We start from the raw sequence: 12,125 nt of genomic DNA, 5'->3' as shown, positions 1-12,125 counted from the left end.
TTTTTTTTTTAAATGTTTGTTTATTTTTGAGACAGAGAGAGACAGAACATGAACGGGGGAGGAGCAGAGAGAGAGAGGGAGACACAGAATCCGAAGCAGGCTCCAGGCTCAGAGCTGTCAGCACAGAGCCTGATGCGGGGCTCGAACTCACGGACCATCGGATCGTGACCTGAGCCGAAGTCGGACGCTTAACCGACTGAGCCACCCAGGCGCCCGGTAAATAGTATTTTTAATAGGAGCACAGAGGGCCACCTGGGTGGCTCAGTTGGTTGAGCATCCAACTCTTGATTTTAGCTCAGGTCATGATCCCAGGGTTGTGGGATCGAGCCCCATGACCGGCTCTGCACTGAGCTTGGAGCTTGCTTTAAGGTTCTCTCTCTCTCCCTCAGCCCATCTACCCCTCTCACTCTATCTCTCTCAAATTAAAAAAAAGAAAAAGAAAGAAAATAGCACAGATACAGTATATAACAATATAAAGTGAAAAATAGAGATGGTGTTAAGTCTATTTTGGTGGGGGGGAGAAGTAGAATTTTTGGTTAAATCTTGAGTTGTATGCACTAATCTTTTTTTAATTGAAAATTTTTATCGAGATAATTGTAGATTCACTTGCAGTTATAAGAAATAATACAGTTGGTACTTTGCATGCTTTATCCAACATCCCCAAATGTTAACACTGCAAAATTAAAATATAATATCACAACCATTACATTGACTTGATACAATCTACTGATTTTAATCAGATTTTCCCAGTTTTAATGGTACTCATTTTTGTGTGTCTGTATTAAGTACTGCACAATTTTGTCATTTGTGTGGGTTCATGTCCCCATCTCTGCACTCAAGATGTTGAACACTTCTAACACCACAAAGATCCTTTACGTTGTCCTTTTAAAACCTCACTTTGCCATCCTCGTGGCCTTTCTCACCTGTCTCAAATCTTGGCAATCACTAATCTGTCCTCGGTCTAAAATTATGGAATTTCAAAATGTTACAGTAATAGAATTACATACTGTGTGTATCAGCGATTTAGTCTTTTCATTGCTCATTGTGTTTCCATGGTATGTGCATAGCGCATTTTCTTTAACCATCTACCTAATGAAGGATATCTGGGCTCATTCTAGATTTTTTCACACAAATAAAGCTCTGGTGAACATTCTTGTCCAGGTTTTAGAGTGAACATATTTTCATTTCTCTGGTGAATGCCTAAGTGTTCACTTACTGGGTTGTGTGGGTAGTTGTATGTTTAGTTTTTTTAAAAAATGCCAAACTGTTTTTCCAAAGTGGCTGTAGGTGTGACAGGAATCTAGTCGCTCCATATCCTTGCCAGCAAGGATGTTGTCTTTTCCCTGTTTTTTCTTAATAGTGGTTCAGACAGGTGTGTAGTGATATCTGACTGTGATTTTCATTTTCATTTCTCTAATGACTAATGTTGAATATTGTTTCATGTGCTTATTTTTCATTTCTATAGCCTCTTGAGTGAAATAACTTTTCATGTCTTGCCCATTTTCTAACTGGATTGTCTTTATTTTCGCTACTGAGTTTTGAGACTTTTTTTATATATTCTAGACACTAGACTTAGATAATGTGTTTTGCATTTTTTCCCTCCAACTCCGTAGCTTGTCTTTTTGTCCTATTTGCAAAAGCAAAAGTTTAAAATTTTGAAGGTGTCCAATTTATCTGTTTTTCTTTAATGGCTCTGCTTTTGGTGTCTAACAAATATTCCTTGCCTGTCCCTCGATGCTGAAGATTTCTCCTGTGGTTTTTTTTTTTTTTTTTTTTTATTGTTTTACAGTTTTGTTTTACGTTTAAGTTTATGATCCATTTTGAGTTAATTTTCATTTATGGTAGAAGTTTAGTTTGAGGTTCCTTTTTTTTCCTTTTTGCCTGTGGATATCCAGTTGCTCCAGCACCATTTGTTGATATTTTAAAATATGTGACTCCACATACAAATTGAAATATTTTGGGAAAAAGTAATAAAGCAGATAGAAGCTGAGATTTGTTCTTTTGTCTGTTGGAGGCAGTCCTGCTTTTGGCAATAAACTGATTTCAATATGGCTCCTTGAATCATTAACAGTTTGAAGTCAGAATCTACTTGATATTTTGGCCTCTTGGATATATGTGATTTTTCTTTTTTACCCTACAATCAGGTGAATCCCAGACCTTGTTGGCAGCAGCAGTTGAAAGAGAACGTGCAGCTACAGAAGAACTCCTTGCCAACAAAATTCAAATGTCCTCCATGGAGTCACAGAATTCTCTCTTAAGGCAGGAAAATAGTAGATTTCAGGCCCAGCTAGAATCAGAGAAAAATAAGCTAAGAAAACTGGAGGATGAAAATAGTAGGTGAGCATGTTTCTTGAGTGTTATTCTTGGTATTTTGTGCCATATTAAAGCATGTAAAAAAAAAAGAATGTTAAAGTGTTTCAAGTCAGAATCATTAGTAATAGAATATTATAGCCAGGTGGTTTGGGGATTCACTGAACTTTACATAGGTTCATGAAATTGTGTGGCATGTTCTGTATGTATTTGCATTTTCCAGGGGAAGGATTCATTAATCGGGTTTTTTAAAGGAATCTGTAAGTACAACATAGTTTGGAGACCACTCATTGGAGTTATTTTTATAGTTTTATATTTTACAAGGGTCTTAGCAGTATTCCAGTCTTTCTAAATAAATGTCTGGCTTCTTTGGAACCATAAGCTATAAAAGCCATCCTCTGAATTTTTATTAAGACTGTGATTAGTGTGGTTTTACTCTCTTTTTTCCTTAGAGATTTTAATTAGAAAAAAGTGGTGAAGTAAAAATGATTTATGAAATAAAATACCTGGGGGCGCCTGGGTGGCGCAGTCGGTTAAGCGTCCGACTTCAGCCAGGTCACGATCTCGCAGTCCGTGAGTTCGAGCCCCGCGTCAGGCTCTGGGCTGATGGCTCAGAGCCTGGAGCCTGTTTCCGATTCTGTGTCTCCCTCTCTCTCTGCCCCTCCCCCATTCATGCTCTGTCTCTCTCTGTCCCAAAAATAAATAAACGTTGAAAAAAAAAATAAAAAAAAAAAAAAAAAAAAGAAATAAAATACCTGAACTTCTATAAACATTTTCAAAGAACTCCCTAATAAGCTTTTGCAGAATCTGAACCTGTTATAGACTGGTGGTATTCAAAATTTTTTTTTTTTTAATTAAATCCTAGCATAGAGCAGCAATACACTAAAATGCACAAAAGTAGTAGCTTAGCTTCTGGATGTAAAACCCACATCATCTGGAAAATATGGTTGGGAAACCAAGCTGGAAATAGAAATTACTATTGAAGAGTTAATAAAGTAGTGAGTTTTCAGTAGTCTGTACTATCATCTCCTTTTTTTTGTTTACTTCTCTCTGGCTTACTAGGTACCAGGTTGAATTAGAAAACCTAAAAGATGAATATGTAAGAACACTTGAAGAGACAAGGAAAGAAAAGGTATTTAACTATGTTTGCTCAAAAAAAAAAAAGAAAAAAACCAATGTTTGCTCACCTCTAGGGCTTCCACCCGAGAATGGTTGGGGATGGTAAAGAACTAATGAGATGCCATGATGAAATGGGTCATAAGACTACTTTTGGAACTTGGTCTTTAGTAGTAAAACAAATGGGAATATATGTTTTATGTTCTTGACTTTAAAGTTGACTTACAATGATGATTTAGCTTCACAGAAATTACCTAACTATATTTTTCTCCATTAGACACTATTGAATAGTCAGTTAGAAATGGAGAAAATGAAAGTTGAACAAGAAAGGAAGAAAGCAGTTTTCACCCAAGAAGCAGTAAAAGAAAAGGTATTGAATTTTGGTTTTTGTTTTTGGTGTAACCAGTTAGTGGTGTTGTTATATAATTTTAGTTATACTTTATAAATACCATTTCTAATGTCTAACATCAATAGAGTGATAAATTCTAATATTCAGTAGCCTGTCAGGGTAGATCCAAAGTAACTTAAGTTTATCCAAAGAGATCTGTGATTTCTAGGATTTGAATCACAGAACCTCTTGCCCATTTTTAAATGAATTTTGTGTTCTCTCACTGAAACTAATATACCTCATTAGGCCCCTAGGCACTGTGGGAATAAAACTAGTTTATTCTCTTTATTTCTGGTTAATGAAAGTAATTTTTTAAAATGAGTTTCCTGTATAGGATTAGACTATACTTGATAGATAGCATGGTATGTTAAAACTACCTACATGTATATGGAGATTACCTTTTGAATTTATTTGGAATTTTATTTATTTATTTATTTATTTATTTATTTATTTATTTATTTATTTCAAATATTTTTTTTTATGTTTGTTTTTGAGAGAGAGAGAGAGAGAGAGAGAGAGCATGAGTGGGGGAGGAGCAGAGAGAGAGAGAGAGAGAGAGAGAGAGAGAGAGAATCTGAAGAAGGCTCCAGGCTCTGAGATGTCAGCACAGAGCCCGATGTGGGGCTCAAACTCTCAAACCGTGAGATCATGACCCGAGCCAAAGTCGGATGCTTAACCAACTGAGCCACCCAGGTGCCCCAAATTTATTTGGAATTTTAAAAATACATAATAAAAATAAAATGGGGAGGAACTGGGTGACTCATTCAGTTGAGCGACTGACTCCTGATTTCGGCTTGGGTCATGGTCTTAACCCCAATCGTGAGTTTGAGCCTTGCATTGGGCTCTGCACGGACAACATAGAGCCTGCTTGAGATTCTTACTCTCCCTCTTTCGCTGCCCTTTCCCTGCTTGCACTCTCCCTCTCTTTCCCTGTCAAAATAAATAAATAATCATTAAAAAAAATAAAATGGATAAGCCAGAAAATTTGTGGTTTGTAACACTCATTAGCAACCTGATTCTAAAGAATTAGGTTTAATTGGTGGTTATGTTATACGCATAATGTATAATCATATGAAGAAGTTCATGTACTTGCTAGAACAAAAACATTCTCATTCCATTAAAAGTAAATTATGTTGTAATATAAATGGTTCCTTAGATGATTTGACCAAGTCTGTCTAGTTTTTAAGTTACTAAGTATTTGTGCCTTTATTAAAGACTTCAGATATCCTATCTGTAACATTTTATGAGGAAATAAGAATGAGTCTTTGTTGTCATTTATCCTAAAAAAGTTTACTAGTTTTTTTTACCATTTTAGTCTTTAATGTGATCTGAATTTTTTTTTTTTTTTTTTTTTTTTACTCCCTAAGGAACGGAAGCCATTTTCTGTTTCTAGCACTCCCACAATGTCACGATCAAGTTCAATAAGTGGAGTTGATATGGCAGGGCTACAGACATCTTTTCTGTCTCAGGTGGTATTTTATTTCTTACATGTGCCTAGTTGTTAAACTGAACGATGATGGGATTCCTGGGTGGCTCAGTTGGTTGAGCGTCCAATTCTTAGTTTTGACTCAGGTCGTGATCTCAGAGTTTGTGGGTTGAGCCCCACGTGAGCTCCACACTGACACTGTGGAGGCTCTTTGGGACACTCTCTCTCTCTCTCTCTGGCTCTCTCCCCCAGCTTTCTCTGTCTCTGTCTCTCTCCCCCTCTCCCCCTTCCCCTCTCAAAAGAAATAATACAATTTAAAAAAATAAATAAACTGAATGATGGTAAAGGAAATTCAGGTAGCATTTTGGCTATCAACTATGACCTTGCCATTCCATAGGCAACTCATGTGAATATTCTTGAAGAAGTGCTAATTGGACTGAGGAACTGTAGATGATTTTCTGACTTTGAAAAAGTTACAGACATTTTAAAGCAAGAATTAACAACCATTTTGTTTTGGAACTCAGTCTGTAGTAACTGAAAAACTGTATATGGTTTGTTTAATATAGGATGAGCCTCATGATCATTCATTTGGACCAATGTCTGTATCAGCAAATGGAAACAATCTTTATGATGCTGTAAGAATGGGAGCAGGATCCAGCATTATTGAAAATCTACAGTCTCAGCTAAAGCTGAGAGAAGGAGAAATTACTCATTTACAGGTATTGGAAAAATTAAATGTGCTACTGAAGTCAATGAAATTTTGGGGCCCAATAAATAGCACCCTTCGTTTCCACCTCAAGTCTAAGCAGATTGAGAAATAAAGTGAAATGGTTGCATATGAAGTTTAAAACGTATCACATATATCTATAATACAGACTGGAGAAATTAGCCAAGGATAAGAGCCGAATGAGCCTGCTAATGGACTGCCAGAATTAGGAATGCTGACCTGCTCCACATAGCACAGCCAGTGCTGGACCGTAGTGGGCCTCCCCCTGTGCTGTAGCTTGCTGTAGCTAAGACTTGGAAGCATCTAGGAGAGCAGAGAGCTCCCTGCAGGCACCTTTTTCCAAACATTAAAAAGAGGGGAAGTTGCTTATCTGAACATCGTCATTTTATTCTTCCCAAATTTACCATTTAGTTTAATCGCTCCCCTTTGTGAGGAAGGAGTAGAGAATATGAGCGAGATGAGAACTATAACACCTGCACATGAAAGGAAACGTCATGAGTAGGGAAGGAGCACCCTCCCATCTTGCCTTGCTTTTTAAAAATTTAATATGGTGAGAGATGTATCTGATTTCAGTGTTAAACTTAATACACTCAGAAGTAAATCTTTCCTCTTTTATTTTCATTATATACTTTTAGGTAGTTGAAAATATTACTCCATTAAAGAAGAAGTGTTTGAATTGGGGGGAAAAATCAGAATAATTTTAATACATGTTATATTTGGGTAGCCCAGTGTGTTATGCTTGAGGGCCCATATTAACTTCTTTGGTAGTGATGATAGATTCTTTCAATATGACCTGCACAGCTGGGCCTGCATTAAAGTATGTTTTTATTTCTCTGAGTTTCTGTAGTAATTTAGAATAACTGAAATACATGCTGCTTTTCTAGAGAAAAATATAGGGCTGCATATTTCAAACAGTGAATTTTCTTTAGTTCTTTTTCTTTCATAGTAAGCCCTGTAAATGGTTACCTCTGAGGAAAGCAGAAAGCCTTATTTTTGCCACCATTTCCTTAAGAAAGTGTTATTTCATGGTTATTTGTTGACATGTCTATTTTTTCAAAAATAATATTGAATTTATATTAGTGGGACTATTAGACAAGATATATATTTATTTAAATTTGTTTCTGGTGATGTTTCTCAGCTGGAAATTGGCAATCTAGAAAAAACCCGCTCAATAATGGCTGAAGAGCTGGTTAAATTAACTAATCAAAATGATGAACTTGAAGAGAAAGTGAAGGAGATACCCAAACTTCGAACTCAGCTAAGAGTAAGTATTCTTCACTTAGGGATAAGTCTAAGATATTTTTATCCATTTGTACTAAATCTCATATTTTTAGCTTACATAAAATGCATATGTATAAGTTAATGATTTGTTTAAAAACTGGTATTAATATTTCAGTAAAGAAGTTTAAAGAATCTTCTAGCTTGTCACATTACACAAAGTATTTTTCATAATCATGTGTAGCCCTAATATAGGAAAATAACTAGATTTTATTTGACCATGGCTCATTTATAATATAGCTCTTTTACAAGATCTTACTAGTATTTTGTTCATTGATGTTATATGTATCATTGCAATTTGCATATTTGGCATAAGGGGTCACAGTTAGGCCATAGATGAGAATATATTTTCTTTCAGCTTTTTTTGTGGGGTAAATGCCAGGTAATAATTAAACTGCAATGAGCCAGAAAGACTAAAATTTGATCACATGTGTGTTAATGGGAGAAAAGACAGATTAAGCTTTATATAGGGAGAATTATAGAATGGTGGAGATATATGGCAAAATTGATAGCCATTTGGCTTAGGTTTTTTTCTTTCCTTTTTTTAATTCCTTTACTTGCTGCTTATTCCAATGGGTTGGAGTATCAGTTTAATTTTTATAAGAGATCACTATATACCTTTATTTAGATTGTAATGTGTTTACTGGTCAACTGGTGACTCATTTATAATAAAAATATAATATTAAAGATGTTTTATAAAGTTATTTTAAAAATTGTGAACACATTTTTTGTAGGATTTGGATCAGAGATACAACACTATTCTGCAGATGTATGGAGAGAAAGCAGAAGAGGCAGAAGAACTTCGATTAGATCTTGAAGATGTAAAAAATATGTATAAGACTCAAATAGATGAACTTTTAAGACAAAGACTCAGTTAACTTCTAAAAATTACATTCCCATCAGACTGAATGTAAACATTTAATATCTAAAATGTAGACTTCCAATAAATTCTTTTATAGAATTAGAAAGTGGAATTTACTGTAGAGTTCAAAAACTGAAAAAAATTTGTTTTATAGCATATAGTAATAATTGCAATTAAATTATTTTGTGCAATATTTGAACTTTATTTTTGAAACTATTCTTTAAAGATTTATTTTTTAAAGCACCCTTTTTTTTTCTTTTTCTTTTCTTTTTTTTTTTTTTTTGTCTTGAAAGCACAGAGATTAACTACTTTTCCTCATATCAATATGGTTAGGGAAAGAGAATGGTGTTCATATGGTGTTCATATGTGGTATTGTAAATATATAATTAATTGTCTCTAATTTATATGTGTTTGTATATATTAAGGACATTTAAAGAGTGGTATTAACATACTAAAACTTTGAAATCTTCCACAATTCAACATGTCTAATTATTACTTGCTGAAAATGAACATTTAGTCTTCAGGTAAAAAAAAAAAAATATATTAAACCTGCAATTACTAAATTTTGAGCTAATTTTTTTTTTTTTAAGTAGAAGTCATGCTGACACTGTCTGAAGTTTAAAGGGTGAATGATTTAAACTTAAAAATTTTTGTGGCCCGTGAAATTATTTCACCCAAATTCTATAATTAAGTCTGTGCAAAGTTTACCTCTCTGGTAAAAGCTATACCTATTCAGTTAGTTATATAGGCATGATTGGATAGTGGAAAAATTTTACTTACATTGATTTTTTGATGGTATCAGTGACATTTAAGTGATTTTGAAGAAGTATTGTTTTACTACCCTATAAAATGAATCAAAAGTGATAAAATAATAACATAATTTTCTCTTAAAAATTAATTGTTCACATTTTGTAAAGCCTTATTTTTTGGCACATTAAAAATCAATGTTTGATATTACAGAATATTCATAACAAAATAGAGAAGTTATAGGAGTTAATTTAAATTTGGCATTTTGCAGTTCTGTGTAATTTATCATTTTACTTTTTCTCAAAACTTAATTTAAACACAAAAATAGTGTGGAAAAAGCTTTAAAAACAGCTCTGCTTTCTTTCAAATGTTATTTTGTTTAAAAGTTATCTAGGCTGTGTTTTAGATTTGTGATATATTTTGATACATTTTATTACTCAAAGTCATTTAGCTGCCTTTAGGTGGGAATAAAAACTCGCATTTAAAATTTAGTTTAATTTTAAACACTAGAACTTGGGAGTATAGCTACAAGCAAGCCATGTTGAAGAATTTGGAATGCTTTTCAGGGCAATTCAAGTGACCTCATTTTTATTCTTTTTGTATTCCAGACAGTGTTTCTGTCATGGATCTCTGATTTGTAGCACTAATAAATACTCTTTCAGTGTGAACCAAACTCATAAAATTAATTTTCTATATATTAGTGGTAAGAAGCAGTGTAATAGCTTTTTGTCAGCTTGGATTTTTTTTTTTTTTTTTTTTAAATATTCAGGGGCTGACAAGGAATGACAAGACTGATAGCAATAAAAAAATGTACAGAATTAGAAAATATAGGAAACTTAAGTTGCAAAATTCTGTCAAGAATTTGAAACTAGAAGTTTAGAAATTACGAAACTATTCTTTTAAAATATCTATTAGTGAGAAAATAAAGTCTTCAGTTGTGGAGAAAAGATTGAAATAAAACCTATACCTTTCAATTTCAAAATAGTAAACATTCTCTTTTCTTAATTCTTATTAACATTAATAAAATCAATTCAACTTAAAATTTTAAAAGTGTTTTCAATTTATTTAACTCAAAAATGATAAGCATTTGTTTAAAGCCTTGGCTGTATATTACCCTATGTTCTTTATCCAAAAATTAATAACGTATAGTCATACATATTTTATTATACACTTAGATCTCTCAGTACATTTTTATAAGTTGAGAAGGTGTAGGGAATGAGTTTCTTGAAAAATTCCACTAAGTGGCAGAACACCTATAGAATTTTGGTTGCTGTATTTTGCTGTGTGTCATTAAAACTTCTCCATCCATATTCTAGTAAGGTAATGTTTATAATAGTTTGCAATCAGATGTTTCTAATCTTGAAAGAAAATAGATATTACAAATGATAATAATTTCAACAATATAAAAAAAGAGTAGAAGAGGTGTGAACCTTGTTGATATGTAGACAGCTGAATACAGACTAGGTGTTTTTCCAACTCCTGGGAAGCTAAATTGAGACTACCATTTCTTTCTTTTTCATTTCCTCTTTTTTGAGAAGTTCCAGTTGTGTATACTCCTTAGCATATGGGAATGTACCGAATGTATCTGTATTATGATTTGAGGTATTCTGAATATGAATAACTTCTGACCTGGGGAAACATGAGTTTTTGGAGTTAATTAAGTGAATTTTTTTTCGCATGATCCCTCAATTGGCATTTGATTTCTTAATTGAAAATTTATGCAGATGTGTATTAAAAGTATATGATTTGTAGTATTTAGAAAGTATCCACAAGAAAAAAAAGAAAGTGACTATAGATATCTTTATCTTGTTTTACTATTTGTCTAGTATATATACATTTTTTTCTAGTGTATCATAATTTTTTATTTTCCTTTAAAAATCTAATCGCCCGTATTTCATTCAGTTTTACACTGTAACTTTAATTTCGTATTTTGTAAAGGGCTAAAAGTATGATTTAAACTACAGATTGACATAATATTTTAATTCTAAATGAAAGGTAATGTAAATAAGCATGGATCTGATTTTAATAAAGATTTTAAAATATTAATAATTTATTTCATTGTTAACGTAATTTAGACTGGCCAATGACTAATAGTATTGTTTTATGAAGATAATATAACTTGTATAACTTTGGAGTTCGTTTTTTTTTAAGTTGATTTTTATCTATTTTGAGACAGAGAGAGAGAGTGGGGGAGGTGCAGAGAGAGAGAGGGAGGCAGAATCCCAAGCAGGTTCAGGCCTGTCAGTATGGAGCTGACTTGGGGCTTGAACTCCTGAACCTTGAGGTCATAACCTGGCCAAAACCAAGAGTCAGACACTTAGCTGACTGAGTCACCTAAGTACCCCTAAAATACATACTTTAAAATGAGGATGAGCCCAACTTTTCTGTAACTTATATTGTGAAGACTGTTAATAGTATTAAGGATAGTTTTTCTAATGAAGATATGTTTTTGGAAAACAATTCTGAGAATTTCCTTTTGCCACTAAATTACTGTAAGGATAATTAGTCTTTTAAAAATCACACTGTCGGGATATTCTTCTAAAAGTCTTAAAACAGTTATGTATTGAAATAATAGTAGATAAAATAAGTTGTCCTGTCTTCCTGAGTTACCTACCCTGAGTTCATACTGTTTGTACTATTGAACTTTGCAACTTTGATCCTTAGAAATACGAGCTTTTGCCCTAACATCTATCCATTCTACCTTTAGCAAATCAAGGTCTTTTAATAAGACAGAAGGGAAATTAGTGGTTTTTTCTTCTTAATACTAAATACTTCTCAAAACAAATAAAAGCCCCAAATTCTTCAGTGGTCCACGATTGCGGCACAGAGAATTTGCTATTGGTGCTATCCAGAATTTATTCCCCATTCTGCCCTGCTTCTAACTAAGCTAAGTTTAAATTTAGAAACTTCAAATAATACTAAGCAAGGGGTATTAAGAGGTGTTGCTGTTTGCTTAATATTGAGCTCTCTTGTTGCTTTTACATGTAGTGATGAACAGAGGTGTTCTTTCAGTTTTTTACAACACCATGCCCATTTGTCTCCTGAAATTTCAGTCTTCATTTTAAAAAATACATACTGTTCACAAATCTGTGGTCATGTTGATTATAGCAAACACAGTGCTTACTTACTTTGTTACTGTGGAAAGAATTAACTGAAATATGCTCATAATCCCTTATCCACTGTTATGAAGTCTAGAAAACTCTGAAAACTAATTGGTATTTTTATAAGTTTATTACCAGATCTGCTTTGGTGGTCAAGCCTGACCTTTACT

The 12,125-nt window shown here is 33.4% G+C and overlaps 1 protein-coding gene across 1 annotated transcript in view; it reads left to right on the top strand.

Annotated features, from left to right (window-relative positions):
* TMF1 (TATA element modulatory factor 1) overlaps positions 1–10,907 on the top strand; it is a 36,484-nt gene extending 25,577 nt beyond the window's left edge. Inside the window, exons 11-17 of the mRNA XM_047848868.1 lie at positions 2,145–2,337; positions 3,373–3,442; positions 3,704–3,796; positions 5,182–5,283; positions 5,807–5,959; positions 7,106–7,231; positions 7,980–10,907. Coding sequence (XP_047704824.1) covers positions 2,145–2,337; positions 3,373–3,442; positions 3,704–3,796; positions 5,182–5,283; positions 5,807–5,959; positions 7,106–7,231; positions 7,980–8,123 — 881 coding nt within the window. The 3' untranslated portion in view covers positions 8,124–10,907. The remainder of the gene's footprint in view (positions 1–2,144; positions 2,338–3,372; positions 3,443–3,703; positions 3,797–5,181; positions 5,284–5,806; positions 5,960–7,105; positions 7,232–7,979) is intronic.
* Positions 10,908–12,125: the final 1,218 nt, after the last annotated feature.

Source organism: Prionailurus viverrinus, chromosome A2, assembly GCF_022837055.1.
Source record: "Prionailurus viverrinus isolate Anna chromosome A2, UM_Priviv_1.0, whole genome shotgun sequence".
In the NCBI taxonomy this organism is placed as follows: domain Eukaryota; kingdom Metazoa; phylum Chordata; class Mammalia; order Carnivora; family Felidae; genus Prionailurus; species Prionailurus viverrinus.
The sequence above is the reverse complement of the archived record's forward strand: the minus strand, read 5'-3'. Positions and strand labels throughout refer to the sequence as shown.